We start from the raw sequence: 25,180 nt of genomic DNA, 5'->3' as shown, positions 1-25,180 counted from the left end.
GTCATGTCAATTGAAAACTGTATTGTACATAGTTGTAAATATGTTATTGATTATATTTTATACACACTTCACATTTGGATTAAACACTATATTTTCCCAAGGGTATTTGTTGTAAAATGTCTGGATTCTGAGCTTTAAACTTAAAAGTGAAGGAGTTATAATTGACAAAGAAAGATATTAACAAACTGCCCCAATGACCGTCAGAGAACAGAAATTGTTTTGGTTAATACAATATTATAAATTTATAATAATCTATTAAGTGGTTTGTGAATAACTTGCTTCAAACTTAATCAATATTAATTATAGATCTATGGCAACAAAGTTTGTTCTAAATAAAGAATTTTTGGAATAGTTTACATGTATATGCACAATATTTACACAGAGAGTTTAAGCAAATGAATATATATGACGATTGTAGTGCGAAAATGGTTCTTATACCATATGCAGCCTGCATAGCTTTAGACCAGCCTAGTCTTTGCATAATTTGGACTGGAGCTACTCTGTAAGACCATGATACCGTGCATCACTTTATAGAGGACATGGCATAAGATCCATTTTCGTATGACATCGCCCATAACAGACTATATTATTTAGTGTTGATACAAATTAACAGACAACAGTTTAAACATGTACAAGTGAGTCCTCCTTCGTTGATTTTTTTCAACCAATTCTCAGTCATCGATGGTTGTCCCGGGCACCGTCTCAGGCATCGGTGGTTGTTTCCTGGCAACCAGCTGCCTCTAGGGTGACAACGGGTAGTGGTTGGGGCTCCACCACAACAGAGGGGTCACTGAATAAGGAATCCTGAAAATGTGGTAAAAAATTAAAAAGCCATGCAATTGTAAAATATTATTTATGAGCTATACAATTATGCCATTTTATGGAACATAAAAAGTCAATAGCATTGAATGTATGGCTCCATTAAATTGCAACAGCAACATTGTTGGAAAATGAACTGAATATGAGTTTGTATTTGGGTCAAGTGTTTCCCAAAGCTAGGTGAGCATGTCAAAGCATAGAAAACAAACTAATAACAACTCTAGTTTGTAAACAATAATCAATATTGTAAAATCCAAAAAAAGCCAAAGATTATTTCTTGACATAAAACATTGTTTAGTTTGATCCGAATACTGTAGTATTTTTAACCAGGTTTTCCGAAGGAAAAAACTGGTTATTAGATTGGCGAATGCGGGCGGGCTGGCTGGCTGGCTGGCGGGCGGAACAAGCTTGTCCGGGCCATAACTATGTCGTTCATTGTCAGATTTTAAAATCATTTGGCACATTTGTTCACCATCATTGGACGGTGTGTTGCGCGAAATAATTATGTCGATATCTCCAAGGTCAAGGTCACACTTTGAGTTCAAAGGTCAAAAATGGCCATAAATGAGCTTGTCCTGGCCATAACTATGTCATTCATTGTGAGATTTTAAAATCATTTGGCACATTTGTTCACCATCATGGGACGGTGTGTTGCACGAAAGAATCACGTCAATATCTCCAATGTCAAGGTTGCCACGACTAAAAATAGCTTTTTTTTAAAAACAAACTTACAAAGGGGGTTAATTTTGTTTGTTCATTTCAAAAGTTCAGTTTGAGTTTTCTCCCTTTATCGTATTTTTTTTCACAATGAAAACCTGGTTTTGTGACAATTTTGTCCCTTGTTAGTTAATACAATAGATGACATTATTCAAACATAAAATTATGTGTCACTTTAAGAAATGTCTTTACATGTATTTTTTGCATACACAGTTAATATACTGTATACAATATCGTATAAGCATCATTTTAGAAGATGTTTTATTTAATCAGTCAACTATGAAAGCGTTCAAGAAAGGTTACATCTTAAATTTTTATCAAATTCAGTTGCTTTACCTTTGTGTTTTCCTAAGTTTATGTCACAAAAGGTTTTAAATAAGTTAATTGGGAATTTGCATCAGGATTATGCAACGTACACTGGATTGCATACTGATGGACAGATTGTCTTACCTGATGGACGGAGTCGTACAGCGGGTTATCAAAACCAAAGTCAGTTTTTGGCTGTTCTTCTGACATCACTGACCTCACCTCCATCTCCATAGGAACAGGATTCTGTGTCTGCCAAGAGACGATGTGGAGATACACCCACTAGTTTTTGAACCCATATGACACAGTTCCAAAATCAGACAAGATATCATTGAGACAAATGTTATGGTCATATTTCATTAAGATTAGGCTATCAATATGGCCTCTCTAAGTGTTCACCTAGCTTTTGATGCCATGTGAGCCTATTTGAAACTTAGCGCAAAGATCAACTGGGATAAATCTACTTACCAAATTTCATGAAGATTATGTAATAAACAGAGAATAACAGGTTACTGCCTCAGCAAGCCTTTCCGTTAATTTTATTCTAATCCTCACCTGATATATTACAAAACCATCAGACAGTGATCTTTTTGTATCTTACCTTTAAGTGCCCCATTTCATAAGAAATAGTGAAAAATAATCGCAACAACGCTGCATTTTTTGCGGGAATGAATATGTTTTTTGACATTTGATGTGTTAATAATAACATCATGAGTGCTTGCACTTATATTTGTAAAATATGTTTTTTGCTGTGTATGTTGCTTTTTTTGTATATTTTTTTTTAATATATGTGATTAATATGAAATACCTCCAAACAATGTAGCGGTATGATAAAAGAAGTTTCAGGAGTGTTAACACGGTAAATATTGAGGCAAGACAGACAACCTTCAAAAGGTGAGCACAGGCAAAAATCACTATTCTGTAATGCCCACATTAACTATGTCATATACCCTGGCAGTAAAAATAAACTGACTTGCATGGAAAGTTACATAGCTTCTCCATAATTGAGGTTGTAAATTTTCAATGAGACAATTACAGGAGGGGCATTATCCCCCCTCCCCCCCTCATGCTCTATGTCTAACAATGTTTATTAAAGCAATACAAAATACAGATTATGAGAAAATGCGGTTTCATGTATGTGCTTTTATTGAACTTTCCGTTAAAAGGAAGATTGTTCATGACAAAAATCCAGTTAGGCGGAAAGTGTCGTCCCTTATTAGCCTGTGTGAACTGCTCAGGTTAATCTGGGACGACACTTTACGCACATCCATTAAACACCCTGTTCACAGAATGAGGCTCAAGTAAAAATATGCTAACTCACATCAAAGGTCGCCTCTCCAAACATGGGGTTGTCAAAGCCCTGTGATAGTCGGGAGGAATGTGCTGAGGAGACCCCACTGTCCAGAGAGCCCCAGGCGAAGGCGTCAGGGGTTGGTATGGTAACTTGAGGGCTGCGTGCCTCGCTCGCATCAAACCGGTTAAACTTGTTAAAGATACTTCGACTGAATCGCCCAGTGTCAACACAAGACCTGAAACATGAATATAAAAAATCTGGATTTACTGTACATATAAATGTGTGTATCAAAAATATGGTTAACTCTTTATACTGGGGCTCTTTCATAGTTTACCCTCAATATACACAATCATTCCAATGTTATTTGTACTGTTTGAGGGGAATTTTCAGACTGTGCTTATAATTTATACTAAGTTAACAGCAAGTCTTACACTATGCTACAATTCAATTAGTTTACTTAAAACCTATTGTTTTAGCTTGATTGCATAGAAGGCTTATTTGAAACGCTCTCGAGTCCGTTTCCTGGGACTAGAACCAGTACTTGGTGTCTATGGGGGAAATCTAAAGAATGCTTCCTCAGTGGGGATCAAACCCATGACCTCCCGATCGCTAGGCAGACACCACATCTACTACACCACTGCGACCTCTTACAATTCAATCTGGTCCTGCTTTGAAAAAAGGGGGTTTAATGCATGTGCGTTAAGTGTTGTCCCAGATTGGCCTGTGCAGTCTCTACAGGTTTAGTTTTCTGTTTTACGTCATGAGCTTATTAAGACATGTTCCAGTCTTTCAACTTTGTTGAGCCATGTCCACAATATCAGCTTGTGCACCTATAGAGGATGAACACTTACCAGCTTATGTGCCTGTAGAGGATGAACATTTACCAGCTTGTGCACCTATAGAGGATGAACATTTACCAGCTTGTGCACCTATAGAGGATGAACTATTACCAGCTTGTGTGCCTATAGAGGATGAACATTTACCATCTTGTGTGCCTACAGAGGATGAACATTTACCAGCATGTGCACCTATAGAGGATGAACATTAACTAGCTTGTGCACCTATAGAGGATGAACATTTACCAGCTGGTGCACCTATAGAGGATGAACTATTACCAGCTTGTGTGCCTATAGAGGAGGAACGTTTATCATCTTGTGCGCCTATAGAGAATGAACATTTACCAGCTTGTGTGCCTATAGAGAATGAACATTTACCAGCTGGTGCACCTATAGAGGATGAACTATTACCAGCTTGTGTGCCTATAGAGGAGGAACATTTATCATCTTGTGCACCTATAGAGAATGAACATTTACCAGCTTGTGTGCCTATAGAGAATGAACATTTACCATCTTGTGCGCCTACAGAGGATGAACATTTACCAGCCTGTGTGCCTACAGAGGATAAACATTTACCAGCTTGTGCACCTATAGAGAATGAACATTAACTAGCTTGTGCGCCTATAGAGGATGAACATTTACCAGCTTGTGCATCTATAGAGGATGAACATTTACCATCTTGTGTGCCTACAGAGGATGAACACTAACTAGGATGTGCACCTACAGAGGATGAACATTTACCAGCTTGTGCACCTTTAGAGGATGAACATTTACCAGCTTGTGCACCTATAGAGGATGAACATTTACCAGCTTGTGTGCCTACAGAGGATGAACATTTACCAGCTTGTGCACCTATAGAGGATAAACATTTACCAGCTTGTGCACCTATAGAGGAGGAACATTAACCAGTTTGGCGCCTATAGAGGATGAACATTTTACCAGCTTGTGTGCCTACAGAGGATGAACATTAACCAGTTTGGCGCCTTTAGAGGATGAACATTCACCAGGTTGTGCACCTATAGAGGATGAACATTTTCCGAGCTTGTGTGCCTACAGAGGATGAACATTTACCAGGATGTGCACCTATAGAGGATGAACACATACCAGCTTGTGCGCCTATAGAGGATGAAAATTAACCACTTTAGCGCCTACAGAGGATGAATATTTATCAGTTTGTGCGCCTATAGAGGATGAACACTTACCAGCATGTGCTCATATAGATAATGGACACTTACCAGGATGTGCACCTATAGAGGATGAACACATACAAGTTTGGCGCCTATAGAGGATGAACATTTACCAGTTTGTGTACCTATAGAGGATGAACACTTACCAGCATCTGCTCATATAGAGTATGAACACTTACCAGCTTGTGCGCCTATAGAGTACAAACACTTACCACCTTGTGCACCTATAGAGGACAAACACTTACCAGCTTGTGTGCCTATAGAGAACAAACACTTACCCCCTTGTGCGCCTATAGAGTACAAACACTTACCACCTTGTGCACCTATAGAGTACAAACACTTACCACCTTGTGCGCCTATATAGGACAAACACTTGCCACCTTGTGCGCCTATAGAGTACAAACACTTACCAGCTTGTGCACCTATATAGGACAAACACCCCCTTGTGCGCCTATAGAGTACAAACACTTACCCCCTTGTGCGCCTATAGAGTACAAACACTTACCACCTTGTGTGCCTTTAGAGTACAAACACTTAACCACCTTGTGCGCCTGTAGAGTACAAACACTTACCCCCTTGTGCGCCTATAGAGTACAAACACTTACCCACTTGTGCGCCTATAGAGTACAAACACTTACCACCTTGTGCGCCTGTAGAGTACAAACACTTACCACCTTGTGTGCCTTTAGAGTACAAACACCACCTTGTGCACCTGTAGAGTACAAACACTTACCACCTTGTGCGCCTGTAGAGTACAAACACTTACCCCCTTGTGTGCCTATAGAGTACAAACACTTACCACCTTGTGCGCCTGTAGAGTACAAACACTTACCACCTTGTGCGCCTATAGAGTACAAACACTTACCCCCTTGTGCGCCTGTAGAGTACAAACACTTACCCCCTTGTGCGCCTGTAGAGTACAAACACTTACCCCCTTGTGCGCCTATAGAGTACAAACACTTACCCCCTTGTGCGCCTATAGAGTACAAACACTTACCACCTTGTGCGCCTATAGAGTACAAACACTTACCACCTTGTGCGCCTATAGAGTACAAACACTTACCCCCTTGTGCGCCTGTAGAGTACAAACACTTACCCCCTTGTGCGCCTGTAGAGTACAAACACTTACCCCCTTGTGCACCTATATAGGACAAACACTTACCCCCTTGTGCGCCTATATAGGACAAACACTTACCAGCTTGTGCGCCTATATAGGACAAACACTTACCACCTTGTGCGCCTATAGAGTACAAACACTTACCAGCTTGTGCACCTATAGAGTACAAACACTTACTACCTTGTGCGCCTATAGAGTACAAACACTTACTACCTTGTGCGCCTATAGAGTACAAACACTTACCCCCTTGTGCGCCTATAGAGTACAAACACTCACTACCTTGTGCGCCTATAGAGTACAAACACTTACTACCTTGTGCGCCTATAGAGTACAAACACTTACCAGCTTGTGCACCTATAGAGTACAAACACTTACTACCTTGTGCGCCTATAGAGTACAAACACTTACCAGCTTGTGCACCTATAGAGTACAAACACTTACCAGCTTGTGCGCCTGTAGAGAAGGAAAGCTGCTAAACAGACGACTAGCACTCCAGCAATGCAGCCTATCGTTACCCCAGCCACTGACCCTCGACCTAGTTCTGTCTCTGCCCCTAACATATAATACATCGTCTGTTATAGCATCTTTAGGAAGCAGTTTACTAACTGGCAACAAGTTATCACTATGAACAGGCCTGTAAATTCAATACAAAGCCTGAGTCTGTAGCTCATAGGTCACACTGAATGGGTCAAAAAGGCCAAAATACATCTTGACATACCCATTGTCTATGACAAAACAGATCCAACCTTACTAAGATTTTCCAATAAATGAGTACATGTAATATGAAAGAATTGGTCTCTATTGTAAATTGGATGGTATGACAGATTTGAACTGTGGGGTTACACGTTTGAACGAACAATAATACCATTGTTTATGATTTTTGTTATGCTTTATGTTTGAATTGATATAAGTCAATATGCATGTGAATGTTAACTCAAGCTGTTCATTTTCTAATTGTGTCCTCATAAGCACTTACCAGTATGAGCGCTGTGGCTGCCAGGTTGCACTGCACCTGATCCTCCAGTAGCAGTAGACTGGAGTGTAGCCTCCATTATTGCATACCTCATGCCACCCGTGGTTATGTCTGGTGCAAAGAGAGAATAGACATTAAAAGGTAGAATGAATTAAAATTTGTATTGACAAACAAGAACTCAGTCAATTACGGGAAAACATATCCATTGTCCCTAATTACCTATGTTGTCCATGAAACTTTTAACGACAAGCAATATTTTGTAAGAATTATCAGATATTACCTATATATTAACTATATACTGTTATTATACAATAAATTAAGCGTTATACAAATGTTGACCAAATCAGTCCCTGATATTTGTTAGAAATAACAAGAAAGAAAAAATGAAGAAATAACAACACAGTATACATTCATTGTGTAATAGTGGGGCATTTCATTCAAATTACGTATAAAGATTTAAAAATAACTTGCAAATACAAGTTAATAACTTGCAAATACAAGCTTAAAGTACTTATGATTTTTTTTTGTTTTGCATAAAATAAACTTTTATAACTTCCCAATTCAAATGAAAAGCTTATATATACTAAATTTCACATTATATAAATGAATAATTGATTAAATAATTGAATACTTAATATAGATTTCAAGTAAATACTTGATACAAAATTAAGATAACAATTTTCATAGTCATGATGTGGATTTATTATATACCTGCTTTATGTTCCCAAAATATACAAGTTGTATCAATCGGTAAAATACAACTGCACAGAAATAATTCCTGTATTATGCTACTCGCTAGTTTTCCAATTCTGTATTACCATACTAGCCGGACTACTTTTAATGACGTCACTTTGGATGCAGAAAATCGTAAGTACATTCTTGGTTAACACTTAAACTCATTTTTTTTTAACTTAAATGATTCAAAGTTTTATATAATAAAAGGAATATTACGCAAATCAATTGTTACAAGTGTTTGTATCAGTCTCGTGGCTTGCGCTATTTCGTATCACACTTGAGGCTCCGCCTCTCGTGAGATACGTCATCACACAAGCCACTCGACTGATACAAACACATGGAACAATTGACTAGCGTAATATTCCGTATGTATTTGTCAGATATATAGATAGCCCTTACCTTGTTTGATATCTGCCAATATGTCTTGTGCAAGTTGTGAACTCATGACCCCTTTGTTGTCATCCCATAGTACCATCTGAATCTTGCCATCTGATCGCTTTGATAAGATATACTTGATGTGAGGATACTTTTCCTGAAGTGAGGGTTCAAACACAAATTCTTGGTACATACCTGCGTCATGCAAAATTGGGTCTTATGCCACATGCGCCAGCGTAGCTCCAGATCAGCTCGCACAAGAATTGCGCATTCTGAAAAGGAGCTACCCTGCTTGCTGTAAAGTCATGCAAGAATCCTTGGTCTCATCAAGGGACAGCATAGCTCCTAACCAGACTTTACAAATGGGCTGTGTATGACATGACCCGTCTTTGCATGACGCAGGTCATACACTAGTACACTCTACCAGACCTTTGTATCAAACATTATTAATACCCCAGCACAATGGTACGTTCTAGGGCAAATAACTCAATAATGTGAGGATCAATGGAAGATGTAAAGCCTTTTTCACTTCTACTATATTCATGATGATGACATTTACAGTTTCCACTTCAATGCTTGAGAAATATGTAAGCTCCACAAACATTTTATAAGGAAAAATTAACCGATGAACAAGAGTGACTCCAATATAACCACTGGCAGAAGGGATATAATAATCATAACCAGTTGTTAACAATAAAATGATACTCCACCCTAAATTAAGAAGAGGCAAAACACTAGCATTGCGATCAATTTTTAAAAGACTTGACCTGACTTTGATGACTTGCATTTTGTTTTTGAGTTCCCTATTGAATTACTCTTTACTACTGAGATTACTTACGTTTTCCACAAAGTTTCGCTGAATGCTGTTGTTAAAGGTGTCCAAGTTGAATCCAGTGCCGTAGGTCAGGGTCAACATTCCCCCTGCAAAACATGATTGACATGAATTCCTCGTGTTATCACCATAACATAAACTTAAGAGGCATAATAAAATGATCAAGATGATTAAAAATGAGCAGCGTTCTGAGAAAACAGGGCTAACACAGGCTAATCAGGGACGAAATTTTCCGCCTAGATTGGATATCCGTTTAGAGGAAACTTCCTGAAAACAAAAAATTCCTTACAAACAATATGTGTTGACCCTGATAGGCCCTTTGCAGACTGCACAGGCGACTTGGAAAAGACGGATTTGCCCTTGTCCTCTTTACTACTCAGTGATTTACAGATAAATGTGTGTTTATAAAAATATTGCATTTGAAAACAAAGATATGAGCTGCGCTCTGTGAGATAGGGGGTCTAATGCATGTGCGTATAGTGTTGTCCCAGATTAGTCTGTGCAGTCCACACAGGCTAGTCAGGGACAACACTTTCCGCCTAAACTTGGTTTTTGCTAAGAAGAGACTTTATTTAATCGAAAAATATCATTAAAGCAGAAAGTGTTGTCCGTGATTAGCTTGAGCAGACTGCACAGGCTAATCTGGGACGACACTTTACGCACATGCATTAAGCCCCTTTTATACAGAGCACTGCCCATATATTTTAAGAAGAAATTAAGAGTTTACTGTACTAGAGCCCCAGGCAATGCACCTACCACACACATTGCAGCAGTGTCCCACTGGCTTGATGGTGGCAGCACACAATGGGCGCGGGCATCTGAGCTTTGTTACGGTGCACACTGTCTCAAAAATCTGAAATATAGGTAGGTACATGTACAGCAATTAAAGGCCATGGTGTTGTATTAATACAGTTCACTGAAGCAACCTTGTCAACTATGGCCGACATAAACAAGTATGCCTATCCCGCCCCTTGTCAAGAATGCCATGTATTATTATTACAAATGCGTGTGACCTTCATCTTTTATTGCAAGAAACAAGCATTTTGCTAAACATCTTGTTTCAACAGAATTTTTAAAATTTAAATGATGTAAGCTTTATTCAAAGGCAAATATCTAAGAATGTGTGGCTCATTGGGCATGAACAACTTCTCGTGCAGATCTACACTTCATGGCAATTATTAATACTTGACTTTATATACTTGAAGTTCCAATTCAATTGCTTTAGAAATGTGAAAGTGACTCCGCAAACCTGTAACATTTAGTGACCAACCAACCAACAAACGGACTGACAGAGTAACTCCAATAAACATCTCTTAAGCATGCTTTGGGTATAACAATCCAACTCCTACCCAAAGCACCATTTATTCTGTTCAAGTCTGTGTCTACCTGGCTGGTGTCATATTCATATGTGCTTTGATATGTGAAAATGGGTTTTTATGCCCCCGGTAGGATGACATATAGCATTGAACTGTCTGTCCGTCCGTCAGTCCGTCCGAAAACTTTAACATTGGCCATAACTTTTGCAATATTGAAGATAGCAACTTGATATTTGGCATGCATGTGTATCTCATGGAGCTGCACATTTTGAGTGGTGAAAGGTCAAGGTCATCCTTTAAGGTCAAAAGTAAAAAAATACAATCCAATGGAAGTAATAAGCTTTAAAAGGGAGATAATTTCTAAACCTGCCAAATGATATATTGAAATTTAATTTCAAAGCGGCGCAATAGGGGGCATTGTGTTTCTGACAAACACATCTCTTGTTTATTTTTTTATGCATGTGGGTAAAGTGTCATCCTAGATAGCTTGTGCTGTCTGCACAGGCTAATCAGGGACAAGACTTTGCACCTAAACTGGACTTCCACTTAAAATATACCTTTTTTTAAAGAAAAATATCATAACAGCAGAAAGTGTCGTCCCTGATTAGCCTTTGCGGACTGCACAGGCTGATCTGGCACATAACTACGCACATGCATTAGGCCCTATTTTCCCAGAACAAGGCTCATATCCATTAATTCCATACCTGGCCTTGGTCGTTTCCACATGCACATCCAGTCTGGTCTGTACATTTTCGTCTGTTCATCGTCACTGAAGACTGAGCACCAGTGGCCGGTGGTGGGAAAATGTTGCGGCCATTTTCTGTTCTTAAGTAATCCCTGAATGTGTTGGTGCTGTAGGCCTGAAATATTTGTATAAGAATATCAAGAGTTCAATGGTAGCAAAGTCATTAATGTCAATTACACTATTTAAGTAAAATAAAATGGACAAAGTTTTAATTAATTTTGTACAGTATATTTACCTTGAAATATTACCTGACTGCAGACACAGAATTTTTGTTATGACCACTCATGGCATGAAAATATTATCTGAAACTAAATTCAACAAATATCCTCTACTTCTCACCTTCCCCGACACTTTCAGAGTATTGACTTGTATGTCCTTGTTCCTCCCGAGGTCCACATAGTAGGAGCTACCTGTGGGGAACACCACATCTCCTGTAGAGCAAGGTATTCTCTCCGTATCCAACAATGCCATATCCTTGCATGGTCCAGTCTCTGTGTCTGTCAGACACCAGTTATCTGGGTCAAACCAGTCTGCTGGATGGCTTGCATTGAAGGTTATATCTGAAAGGTCAAAGGTCTTATTTTTTAAGGAATCATAAAAGGGGCTGTAAGTTGGGGTTGTAGTTTAAAGATTGCCCATTAATTCAGTTAGCTACATTAAAATTGTGTTTGTAAATTATGTTGGAAGAGGAAACCTAGCATGATTTGTAGAAGTAATGCTTGTCTTTATCAGATATTTCTCCACTGTAAATATAGTACTACATGTATTATATATGTGTTTAAGTACAGTTTCGCTTTGTACAATACAAATATGAAGCACCACATACTAGTTATAATATGCATTATGATGCAAGCAAACACCAACGTCATGTACAACAAGAAATATGACTGTGAAATAAAGGTAGAACATTACGCTTCTAAGTCATTGAACTTTCAAAAAGGGTTTATGTATTGTTGTGTTTTGTTTTTTTTACTTAACACATGTAGTCGCATATCCACGGAATGAAATGTTTGCTATTAATTGCAATGTCATGAAGTGCACATATATTAAACCAGGTAATAGTGTTTGTAGATACAAATTTTACTATGTGAGATCACATCATATATGTCCTCACATGGCTTCTTATGAATTTATTTCTTCTTCATCAAAACATATGATTGATATTTGATTAATGGCAGTTTTCTTTCCAGACATTCAAATAACACTGTTACATCCACGTTATTCAAAAATTGGTCTTCAAGCATATGCAGTTTAGCTCAAGCGCAGCCTTCGCACTTGCGCAGTCTGGTCATGGGCTATGATTTCGGCTATAAATAAGCGTTCAATGTTTTGTGGTATCTCCAGACAAGCCTATTCAGTAGGCATATCCTGATAAGACTGCTGGGATGCTCAGGCTTAGCTGGAGCTATGCTGTCAGCATATTGCACAAGACCCATTTCCACATTGTGTCTTGTAAATGGAACATAAAACCACGATACTTTCCGATAGAAAATTAAAGTATATTTTCAGACAGACTGCATTTGTCACACATGTATGGCTTTAGTAGTTTTCCTTAAATTTATGTTATTTGCTTTCTTGGAAGCAATAATGTGTTATCAACATAAGACATTTATTGATAGTACATTCTTCCACTGACAATTTACTGATACAGCTCTGACCCTTAGGTCTTGGGGATGTAATTTACCTGTAATACATATTTGTAACTGGGCCAAAATGTGTGTCTACTTTTCATATCAATATGCAGAGGGTAGTCCGCATTTCCATACACTGTTCAGATGTGTTACATCCTTAATACAAAGAAGCGATGGTGTTGCTAATATTCAGGGGATTATGCTCAAATCAACCAATTGAATAAATGGAGTGTATTCATTCGGGTCTGCTGGCGTTATGTAAAGGTAATTAAACAGCTATGCCAAAAAAGCACCTACCAGATCCAGAGTCCAGGCAGGCTGCACTGTGATCTGGCTCATTTGTGAAGGCAAGACCAAAGAAACTCCCAAACACCAGCTCCCCTGTAGCTGGCAACACCTAATACGACAAGATTGTAAAGTATTTATTACAAGAAGCTGGCGTTTTTGCATTACTCAAAGGTAACAGTAGAGAACCAGTGGCCACTTAACCTTCTTGTACGTTTTGGGGCAAAGTGCAGTACTCAAAGGTATCAGTAGAGTACCAGTGGCCACTTAACCTTCTTGTACGTTTTGGGGCAAAGTTAGTCTATTTAAGCAGTTTACCAATGGTAAGTGAAGTGCCCATAATTATGCAAATAACTTTTAACCCTTACAATGCGGGAACCGAATTTTGAAGGCCTTTGCAAACAGTTTGGATCCAGATGAGATGCCACAGAACGTGGCGTCTCATCAGGATCCAAACTGTTTGCTATTCTGATAGTATTGTTTGAAAAAAATCGAAGAAAATGCGAATTCTAGAAATTCAGCAGACGACATTTTAGCAGACGACAAATTTCCCAGCATGCAAAGGGTTAACTGCCCTCCTTGAATAAGAGACAACAGGGGAAAATGGCTGTAGAAGTAATTATATGACTGATCCTCAAAAATGTTTTGTGGACGTTGCATACGGCAAAAACACAAACCTTAGATTGTGGCCTGTGTTGTAAAAACTTAGGTACATAAATAGGGCTAAGCTACATTTATTAGTTTACCCGAATTGGTAGTTAACACGTGTATCTTATTACAATAGAACAATTTTCAGCATCTTTTTTTTAAAACAGCAAGACCATTCTAAGTCCCCACAAGAATAAGGAGAGTGCATTATGTAAATCAATGTGTTAAAAATTACATATGTCCCTGACTTTGTATTACACAGGGGTAATTTGCAGTAGCTAGCCTGTGCACAATAAAATCACCCAAAGATGCATGGTCTCATTAGCAGAAAGGTTAGCCCCTGGCTAGACTCCAGTACTACGTACTAAGCAGGCTAGTATGGAGATATGTTGGCCAAATATGGCATAAGACCTATTTTCGCATTAAGTGGCTCAAATAAAAACCTTATGTCTAGACATATCACTTTTCAAGCTATTTAACAGATTTCACTACTTTGCTGTATCCAAATCTGCAGTTTTGAACGGGCAAAGAGAACCAATGACAGTTATTATCCCCACGTTTTTCGGAGAAAAAGTGGGGACTTGTGGTGATGTGCGTCTGTCCGTCCGTCCGTCCTGGCCACCTGCTCCTCCAACACTATTAGAACTAGAACCTTAAAACTTACATACATGGTAGCTATGAGCATATGTGCGACGGTGACAGTGACGGAATTTTGATCTGACCCCTGGGTCAAAAGTTATGGGGGTTTGGGTGGGGCCGGGTCAGAGATTTTCACTCATTTTTTATGTTATTTTACATTAACTTCTTCATTTCTACACCGATTCACTTCAAATTGATACTGAGCCTCTCTTATGACAATAAGATCATACTCAACTATGCATGGCCCCATTACCAACCCTGGGGCGCCCCGGCCACATAGGCCACGCCCACCCAAAATTGCCTTTTACTATAATTTCTTCATTTCTACACCGATTCACTTCAAATTGATACTGAACCTCTCTTATGACAATACGGTCAATCTCAGCTATGCATTGCCCCATTACACATCCTAGGGCACCCCGCCCACATAGGCCACGCCCACCCAAAATTGCCTTTTACTATAATTTCTTCATTTCTACACTGATTCACTTCAAATTGAAACTGAACCTCTCTTATGACAATACGGTCAATCTCAGATATGCATGGCCCCATTACCAACCCTGGGGAGCCCCGCCCACATAGGCCACGCCCACATAGGCCACGCCCATATAGGCCACGCCCACCCAAAATTGCATTTTACTATAATTTCTTCATTTCTACACTGATTCACTTCAAATTGATACTGAACCTCTCTTATGACAATACAGTCAATCTCAACTATGCATGGCGCCATTACCAACCCTGGGGCGCCCCACCCACATAGGCCACGCCCACCCATAATTTCCTTTTACTATAATTTCTTCATTTCTACACCGATTTACTTCAAACTGATACTGAACATCTTTTATGACCATACGGTCAATCTCAACTATGTTTGCCCCCATTACCAACCCTGGGGCGCCCCGCCCATAATAGGCCACACCCACCCAAAATTGCCTTTAACTATAATTTCTTCATTTCTACACCGATTCACTTCAAATTGATACTGAACCTCTTTTATGACAATACAGTCAATCTCAACTATGCATGGCACCATTACCAACCCTGGGGCGCCCCTCCCACATAGGCCACGCCCACCCAAAATTGCCTTTTACTATAATTTCTTAATTTCTACACCGATTCACTTCAAATTGATACTGAACCTCTCTTATGACAATACAGATAATCTCAACTGTGCATGGCCCCATTACCAACCCTGGGGCGCCCCGCCCACATAGGCCACGCCCACCCAAAATTGCATTTTACTATAATTTCTTCATTTCTACACTGATTCACTTCAAATTGATACTGAACCTCTTTTATGACAATACAGTCAATCTCAACTATGCATGGCGCCATTACCAACCCTGGGGCGCCCCACCCACATAGGCCACGCCCACCCATAATTTCCTTTTACTATAATTTCTTCATTTCTACACCGATTTACTTCAAACTGATACTGAACATCTTTTATGACCATACGGTCAATCTCAACTATGTTTGCCTCCATTACCAACCCTGGGGCGCCCCGCCCATAATAGGCCACACCCACCCAAAATTGCCTTTCACTATAATTTCTTCATTTCTACACCGATTCACTTCAAATTGATACTGAACCTCTTTTATGACAATACAGTCAATCTCAACTATGCATGGCGCCATTACCAACCCTGGGGCGCCCCTCCCACATAGGCCACGCCCACCCAAAATTGCCTTTTACTATAATTTCTTAATTTATACACCGATTCACTTCAAATTGATACTGAACCTCTCTTATGACAATACAGTTAATCTCAACTATGCATGGCCCCATTACCAACCCTGGGGCGCCCCGCCCACATAGGCCACGCCCACCCAAAATTGCCTTTCACTATAATTTCTTCATTTCTACACCGATTCACTTCTAATTGATACTGAACTTCTCTTATGACAATACGGTCAATCTTAACTATGCATGGCCCCATTACCAACCTTGGGGCGCCCCTGGGTCAAACATGCTGCGTGGGGATACGCGTCGGCCTCTGCCGCGCCATTTCTAGTTTATCTTGTGGACAACATCACAACTATTCAAGATCATTGCACTCTGGCTTGAAACATTTGTGAATAACTTATTTCTATAGCTACCAACTATTCTCCTTAGTGAACCTACCAGCTCCTGTACAGTGGTGTTGATCTGCATGAACACTACGGGACTGTCGTCTGGGATGATCATGCGGTCATTCCCGCACGGGAGATTTCCCCGATCCCAGTTGTGCGGGTTGTTGAGGTCTGTGTTCCGCAGCCAGCGGATGAACAGCCCTTCCACAGGCACAACTAAAGATATAAATCAAACATATGTTGTTGAATTGTAAGTTGAATATCTATGTCAGTTATAAAGTACACTTCAACTAAAAAGTGAAATTGTAAAAATTTAAACAACAAATGTAACCATGCCAAGAAATAAGATTTTCAATATTTTACCAATAAATTTCAAAAATTAAAAAAAAAAAATTTAGCTGAATGAAACAAGGTCTGGCTGTGAGCTACATAAACAGAAAATCAAGGCACAATTGTACCATCCTAAAAGTTGTAGGTCTTGGTCGGTAAATATTAGTGAATGTCCTAAATACATATTCAACATGTGTGAAATTTCAGTTGAATATCTGTAGTAGAAACAGTTGTATAGAGATGTTGCACGATTACCTTAACCAACTTTCTCAAATAATAAATGTGGCTTAATTCTGCAAAATTGCATGTCAAAGTTATGGAACTTGACCTTGCACAATTACCCAGAACACACTTCCTTGGAACTTCCTTACAAATTAATGGACCTGAACCGAACTTGAACTTGATCTGAAAGTCATGCAGATAGACACAAACATCAAAAATCAGGTTACTATCTATTGAGTGTTAAGGAAAAAAACTCCAGAAAATGGAATTCTATACAGACGACAGTGCGACTGCTATATTCCATCCTATTTGGTGGGAAAAAAACTTACCAAACCGAAGGCATATATTGCAAAGAAAAACTCACCAAACAGAAAGAAGACAACAACCAGCTTGTTCATTTCCATCAATCCTTTGGCTTAAGAAACATAGGTTTATTAAAACGATTCCTGGAAAACAAAACTTTTATAAGAAAAATTTTCAATAACTTAAACCAAAGATATTTAAGCCTGCAAATATATCACTTCAGCAAACTGAAGCACAGTACATTTCGCATACAAGTCAATTTCAGCAATAATTAAATTAATTCAATCTCCTTAAGAACACTGCAAACTATTTCTTTGGTTATCGCGTCACAGCATAGATTTCACTAATTGGCTGTATCCAAATCTGCAGTTTTGAATGGGCAAATGACAGTTTTTTATCTTGTGGACAACATAACAACTAATTCAAGATCATTGCACTCCAGCTTGATTTTTTTTTCAATGCATGACTGTCAGCCATAAGCCAAGCAAATTGTAAATAGACCTTATTCTGAATCAACTTATTAAGGTATACAAACACATTTAAACTTTATACTATTAGATGAACTTTTGTCACATTAATAGCTTATACTGAAAACAGATTTGCGGCCATTGTTATTTGAATGATAATACATAACCCTGTGTATTTAAAACAGCTTTATTAGTACCTCTTGCAAATGAGGTAAAAAAACTTGTGTTTTCTAAGTTCCATGTCAGAAATATAATAATTGTAATTATTTAAAATCTGCACCATGCTTAGGAATGTTTGATCTTTGACCTCTAGTGTGACCTTGAACTTTGTTCACAGGGTGACACACCTTCACCACATGGTTTCTGTTCTTTTATTTTCAAATTGCATGAATTAACAGTTACAACAAGTTGTGTCCGCTAGGCCAAATTTAAGATTCGACCTTTAAGTATGACCTTGACCTTTGAGGTAGGGAGACAGATATAACATGCAACACAACATCTTCTCATGGTGGACAAGTGTGGTTAAATATTAAACTGCACGATGAATGACACAATTACACTCCAGACAAACTATTTTATTTGAACACTAAGTATTTACCATACATTTCATAAATTTTACTTCTTAACATATAATGTATAGACTACGCATTTCATAAGAAAACTAGTGGAATATATGGGAACAAATAACCATTAATTGTCATTTCAATAGATCAAAAATCTGTAAAATTTAAGAAAGCTAATTTTAGTTATCAAATTTTATTAAAAAACAACAACAGTTGTTTGAGATACAAAGGGGCTGTCTATAAAGTAAGTCCCCTGTCACAAACTGTCACAATTCTTGCCCCCCAGCCCCCCTAAAGTATGTCACAATTTTTAACAATTAATTTTTAATGAAACCTAATTGAATTTAATATAAAAGACACTTCACTATTAAACTGTATTAAAATATAAATTCACTCAAAAGAACTAGCACATTATTAAAATGACTATTTAAGAATAAAAGCAGAAAAAATATATAAACAAATATTATAATAAAATTGTGAGGTCACTGATGGCCTCAACCCCTCCCTCCCCATTGTCACACTTTCTTACACCACCTCCGACCCTCTGGAACATGATGTCTTTATGGATGATGTACTTTATGGACGGCCCCAAACCATGACTAACATGAAGAGAAGTAAATAGAATTAAGTCTGTGACCTTACCATGTAAACAAGTATTATTCATGTAAGCTGGTGCAAACTTGCACTGCCTTGCCACAATCACTAAATAGACAATCTAAACTCCAACCACTATCTGTGAAAACAATTAACATGTTAATCACACCAGCACTTCACTGGAGATAAGCTTGTTACTTCTTGTATCATTTCTCTAGTTATCTGTACCTCAAGAAATAAATAATTATGCAAATAAACTGCAGTGTTGAATATATTGAAGACACTTGCATGTATACTGTGTATGCGTTAATTAAGAAATAAAATATATTCAGATATATCAGTAAGCACAATAAGTGTATCAATATTTCTCCCAAGTTTCAGGACAAACATGTTTATTGGCCTGTATCCACCAATCAATTCTTAGACTTCAGAATAAATAATTTACTTAGAATCAAGAAAAAGAAATTAAGTATTTGAAAATATACATGCTGCGACTAGTGGTTAATGCCAAGTTTGATTAAATATTTAAGCAATTCTTGAATGCCTGATATTATAATTTAAACAATACATGACTTTTGTATTCTTTCTTAGACTTAAGTCTAAACAAGTATTCCGCTGTCGGAGACATATGCCCACTTAGACAGGGCTTTGAACTAGAGACCTCAATTTCAATAGGGTTCATCTACTGTCCAAGACCAGTGCGCATGTGAAGTATCGAGCCAATCGGTCAATTCGTTGACCAGTTATTGGTATCAAGCCAATTGGTCAATTCGTTGACAAGTTATTGATCGGAAACGATTTGCACACTTAGTGTGATAATGACCTTGACCTTTGGCATAGTGACCCAAATTTCTATAGGGGTCATCTACTGTCCAAGGCCAATGCACATGTGAAGTATCAAGCCAATTGATCAATTCGTTGACGAGTTATTGATCGGAGACGATTTTCACACTTAGTGTGATAGTGACCTTGACCTTTGACCTAGTGACCCCAATTTCATGGTGAATGCTGAAGTTACAGTTTGCATGTGACCTTTGACCGATTAATGACAGTGACATTGAGTCAGGATCATACATGCAGTCTCCAGATGGTGAACATGATGAATGATGAAGTAACAGTCTGGACTGCATGCAAGCTGTATAATATATGCCAAAATTTTATCTTTGGCCTGTAAATGTGACTTAACATTTTAGTTAGGGAGAGATTGTTCACACTACATCCCGTTTCCTTATGATGAACATTTGTGGTAAGTTATTTTAATATTGCATGATAAATCATGAAGTAGCAGATCAGATAGCTAATGCATGCACATACACTTGACTATTTACATACATGGTGAGCTTTTCACAAGCAGGTCCAACAAAAAGTAAATATCTTCTGAACTTGCATATACATATTTTTATTTTTCAACTTGCTGAAATATCCATAATTTTGTTTATATTTGTACCTTCATAAGGTCGTTATCTTAAAATGTTCAGATGAGAATCTGTTGCCAACAAAAATATTTGTCAGAGTGCAAATAACCCCCAAAATACACTATTTAATTACATAACGCCAGCACACCCGAATGAATACTAATACAACCTATATTTGAATATTTAATTGGCTGATTCATTAGAAATCCGCCAAAACTTTGGCCACATCAACTGCGTCGGTGATGATCCAGAGTCGAACTATTTACAATTAACAATAAAAATATGGGAGAAATGGTCCAAAGTTTGAAACAGAAACTATCAATAAATTATATTTCATTATATACGTATTTTGCAAGGACAAACGTATACTGTCTCAAAAAAATCATACCAAAACATCGTATAAATTATGGCTCAACGGCACATTCTAGATCTATATACAGATTTTAAATAAAGATAAAATATATACAAGCGCAATAAAACGGACGCTAATACGAAAGCTTTCGTTTGTGAGCGGACGAAATTCAAATCAAATCAAATCAAATCAAATAAATTGTATTTTGAGTCGGCAAGACAATAACAAATAACATAAGCTGTGAAGCTTTTGAACCGACTATACAACAAAAGTAAACAGTAAAACAAGAGTAAAGAAGCTAGTTAAAAGAAAGACAATTACTTGGGTATTAAAATACAAATACATAATCATAAGAAATACAGATACACAAACAGTCGATACAATTTAAGGCATACAACACATATTAAACTACGGTAGACATATTCCTTACTTTCCTGCTGGTATTGCACTAGGAGGGGCAATTTAAGGCATGATATTATCATCATCGTGGCACGCACGGGGTAAAATATGTTTAAAACAAACAAATCAATGTAAGGATGTTGATTAGCTGGACCAGCAGCAGAGTCAGTGCAAGAAGTTATTTATAATGACCAGGTAGTAATAAAGCATCGATGGAAACCAAAAGCAATATAAAGCAAAAATAAACGTACATTTGCAACCACAAATAAAACAATATGAGAATTTAAAAGCTGTATAGGAAGCTGCTGATCTATTCCTGTGGATAGGACTAAAAACTGCAATAAGAGAAAAGGAAATAAAAAACTGAACACAAAAAAACCCACAAAAGTGCGACCGGATAAAACTTATCTAAGAACGAATATCATCTCAAATCAGATTTGGGGTGAACTGATCAGCAGCTTTCTCACAATAAAACTAGTAACATAGCGAAAAGCAACACAACTATGAGCAACACAACTATGAGCAGGCACAGGCAAACTAATATATTAAAGCAACATAAAGTACAAAAGCAAAAATAAAATACAAAAGCAGAAATAAGGACAGCACAAGCAGCCTAAGAACAAAACAATGGAAGCAGTGTGGCATGCCGCTCCAGATCTGTGTGCCAGCTATGCGAGCCTATGTGACATTGCATGCTGAGCATTTACATTCTTTACCATTCCAGTGCACAATTAAGCTCTTAAATTGATTATAATTGCTCGCTTTTCTGAAGCTTTCTGGAAAGGAATTCCACAGAACTGGAGCCGCATGCCGGAAACTGCTACTACCGTACTTTGATGACTTAACCTGGGGAATCTCTAATAAGTTGGTGTACCTGAAATGGTAACAAGAGTCACGTTTAAACACTAGGACGAAAAAGAGCGTATCAATAAAAAGATGGCACAAAACTCAATAAAGTAGCCTCATCAAACCCGAAATCAATTTGTAAATAGAAAAGAACTCGACTTAAAACAAAGACCTATGTATTCTATAGGTCTTTGCTTAAAATAAAGAAATTAAATCGAACACTTAACTCTAAATACGTTTTTGATGTAAATGAAAGCAAACGTGTAGATTACTACAAACAAAATGCAAATTAAAGTAAAAATCAATGTCTTCATGTTAGAAAAGCAATCCGTTCACAAATTAACAATTATAAAATTACAGGAAGTCACGGACCTCCGGCTGAGATTCCAATTGGTCGATAGTAAGACAAACTTGCGCCGCATTCAACATCAAACTATGATCGAATTTGTTAACCAATTAATAACATAGTCGTGGGGCGAAGACAATTTTTTTTAAGTTTATGTAAATGTCGCAAAAAATAAAGAGTCATAACTTAAACAATACACTAGCAAAAATCTATTCACAAAAGTCAAAGCTATATCAGACAGCATAACTATTATACATTTATTATTGAGCATTTGTATCGATTGCCAACCCTATCTATCAATACCATCTTTGGCAGAAAATTAATATGTGAAAATATAGAACACAACATTTACTATTGCGCAAGAGATGTAAACTATGTCAACTGTTGTGTTGTATTTAATTCAGCATTGTCTCCCTTTTATGCAAACGAAAAGTCTACGCCATTCGAGCACACCGTTGCTTCCATGCAGCTTCGCTCTCGCTTTGATTAATACAACGTGAACATATTTAAATAGCTTGTAAAACTTGTGTCATTTTCTCAACAATTTCTAATTTATAATACTTGCAGAATTCTTTTTTGTCTAGACACCAACTTGATATTATGAGGAAATATATTGTAATTGGTAAGTTTACATCGTTACACACATACAAACAATAAATCGTTTATGACTAATATACCATACAAACAATAAATCGTTTATGACTATTCTTTTCAAACCGATATAATACCATAATGTAATGTTTTAACTGACACATCACGATATAAAACATGTATGTTTATGTTTATGTTTTAGTTGGAATTTTAATTTCCTATTGCGTCCTTAAAGTATTAATTGTCTATGTTTTAAATAGAGATTTGTCTCTTATAACTCTGTATTGAGTGGCAATACACTTGCAATATAGTGAATGACTCGTATATGTATATAGCTGTAAAACTTGTGTATTGAAGAGACGTTAATACACTAATAAACTGTATAAAATTAAAAAAAAATGTTTGAGCACATCATTTAACATTTGCCGGCAAGGTGTGAATACTTCTTTATCAAATCACCCTTGTGGGCTGCACCTAGAAGGAAATATCAAAACAGTTATTTATATTACATGTACTGTGACACATATAAAAGAAATATAATAATTCTTGTTGACTCGGCTGGTTTTATCATTTTTAATAAAGGCAAACTAACGAATCATCTATACCAGTATCGATAATGTAATTTATAAGACCGTGTAAGAATTATGTCTTTGTTACAATAATTTATAAAAGGCGTATAATTAATGTGTTTCTACATATTTGGCGCATTATAAAATGTAAATGTTCGCTTTAAAAGCATTGACCATTTGATAGAACGTTAAACAATCAGAGACGCAAACATTTTTTTTTAAACAAAATGGTAAACATACACGAATTAAACTACCAATTAATCACAAATCTTTAATTCTATATTGGATGCACTGTTCGGAAAGAATGCACCCTCGGGGGGACCGTTATGCAAGTATATGTATAAATCAAACATCCCTGAGTACGAACCACTGCACAGAAACGTAGACATTGGGATATTTCAAACTAATCCAACATCCCAGCAAACATTTTGTTTACTGATACCAGTGTTCTCGACAATCTTATTTTAGAGAACGCCAATAACTAGAACATTTTCAGTTTTTTTTCCTTTGTCCTTGAACTTAAAGACATTAGAACAATGTCGCTACAATACCATCACTTCAACATAGTGTCAGCTGATGAATGCAAAATAATGTGTTTGATAACCAAATTATGTCAGCATTACTAGTATTAATGCGGCTTAAAATGAAAAAGCTAAATACTATGTTTGGTTTACATAAATTTAAACGGATCTTGCTGGTTTAACTACGCAAATATCATCAGCCCCATCCTATTTAAAGTTATCTAGAAAAGTGAGACTTGTGGCAATGAACAATCGCAATAATAGCTATTGTTAAATTTACTTTTACCACTAAGTGATGTGAAATAATAGCTTACGGTTTAGAATATATCATTAAAACATACCGGTCAGATTGTTATGTAGCAAAAACTGCTAAAATCGTGTTTTAGTTTATTGCATTGTGATTTATTGTATCCGCTCCTTTTGCATCACGTTCAGATCATAATACAACCTTGCGCAGAGGTCGATTTGAGTCCCGAGCATAGGTCTATTATATCTCTGTCGCCATTGCATACCCAGTGATCATTGTGTTCTTATAATATTGTTTTTAATATGATTTAACGTTATTTTAATGATACATTTTCGTCAGTAAAAAGTTCAAGTATGTCGAAAAACATGGTTTGGCATAAAGTAAGAAAACGTATCAAACTAGACATACAGTACTTCAAAATGTGGAAGAATTTTTTACTTGTGATTGCAGTGTTTAACCCAAAGGTGATGTTCCACTGCGAGGAGTTTCGTAATAAAATACGACTGTTAGATTGTGTTCATGAATGCAGACTCATTAAAATAAATAAATGCAAAAGTGTTTTAACGCCTTTTATTAATTAAGTAAGGTTTATATATATTTTTTAATTACTAATAGGTTTAAAAGTGAAAACATGCTAAAAGGCGTTGACCGATATTTTTAAAAACAAAGTGAGTAGTATATTCCCAGCTAAAACCAGGTCCAGACGACGCCATTTCAACACGTTAAAACAATGATCGTCCAAATTATTGTTTATTATATATGCTGCCCTTCAACAGATCTACAGATTTGGACTCGGTGGGAAACGCGATATTATTTTGTCTGATAAAGCGGGCGACACCGCCCTATTGTTTTATTAATTTATGTCACTTTCACACCTTCATTAT

The 25,180-nt window shown here is 37.3% G+C and overlaps 1 protein-coding gene across 4 annotated transcripts; it reads right to left on the bottom strand.

Annotated features, from left to right (window-relative positions):
• Window positions 1–11: 11 nt before the first annotated feature.
• LOC127873367 (protein amnionless-like) lies at window positions 12–22,744 on the bottom strand. Of its 4 annotated transcripts, XM_052417221.1 has the most exons (15): window positions 22,395–22,744; window positions 22,023–22,050; window positions 17,448–17,529; window positions 16,584–16,747; window positions 13,181–13,280; window positions 11,592–11,812; window positions 11,212–11,367; window positions 9,948–10,044; window positions 9,198–9,280; window positions 8,384–8,516; window positions 7,253–7,360; window positions 6,718–6,829; window positions 3,164–3,371; window positions 1,987–2,094; window positions 13–804 (listed from the first exon to the last, which is right to left on the bottom strand). In XM_052417221.1, the coding sequence occupies exons 3-15, from the start codon at window positions 17,485–17,487 to the stop codon at window positions 703–705; spliced, it is 1,632 nt and encodes a 543-aa protein (XP_052273181.1). In that variant the 5' UTR covers window positions 17,488–17,529; window positions 22,023–22,050; window positions 22,395–22,744; the 3' UTR covers window positions 13–702. The 4 variants fall into 4 exon arrangements, with proteins under 4 accessions (XP_052273180.1, XP_052273181.1, XP_052273182.1 ...); XM_052417220.1 differs by lacking the exon at window positions 17,448–17,529 and having other exon boundaries at window positions 12–804; XM_052417222.1 differs by lacking the exon at window positions 22,023–22,050.
• Window positions 22,745–25,180: the final 2,436 nt, after the last annotated feature.

The sequence above is a fragment of the Dreissena polymorpha genome, chromosome 3, assembly GCF_020536995.1.
Source record: "Dreissena polymorpha isolate Duluth1 chromosome 3, UMN_Dpol_1.0, whole genome shotgun sequence".
Taxonomy (NCBI): domain Eukaryota; kingdom Metazoa; phylum Mollusca; class Bivalvia; order Myida; family Dreissenidae; genus Dreissena; species Dreissena polymorpha.
Note: the sequence above shows the minus strand (reverse complement) of the source record. Positions and strands in the feature narration are given on the sequence as shown.

Excerpts from the sequence above, each read along its gene's own strand:
- LOC127873367 (XM_052417220.1), bottom strand. The coding sequence starts at position 22,451 with ATGTTGAATGCGGCGCAAGTTTGTCTTACTATCGACCAATTGGAATCT. Across the intron at positions 13,281-16,583 it reads ACACCACTGTACAGGAGCTG|GTGTTGCCAGCTACAGGGGA; the intron begins GTAGGTTCACTA and ends TTGTCGTATTAG. Across the intron at positions 6,830-7,252 it reads CAGCCACAGCGCTCATACTG|GGGCAGAGACAGAACTAGGT; the intron begins GTAAGTGCTTAT and ends ATTATATGTTAG.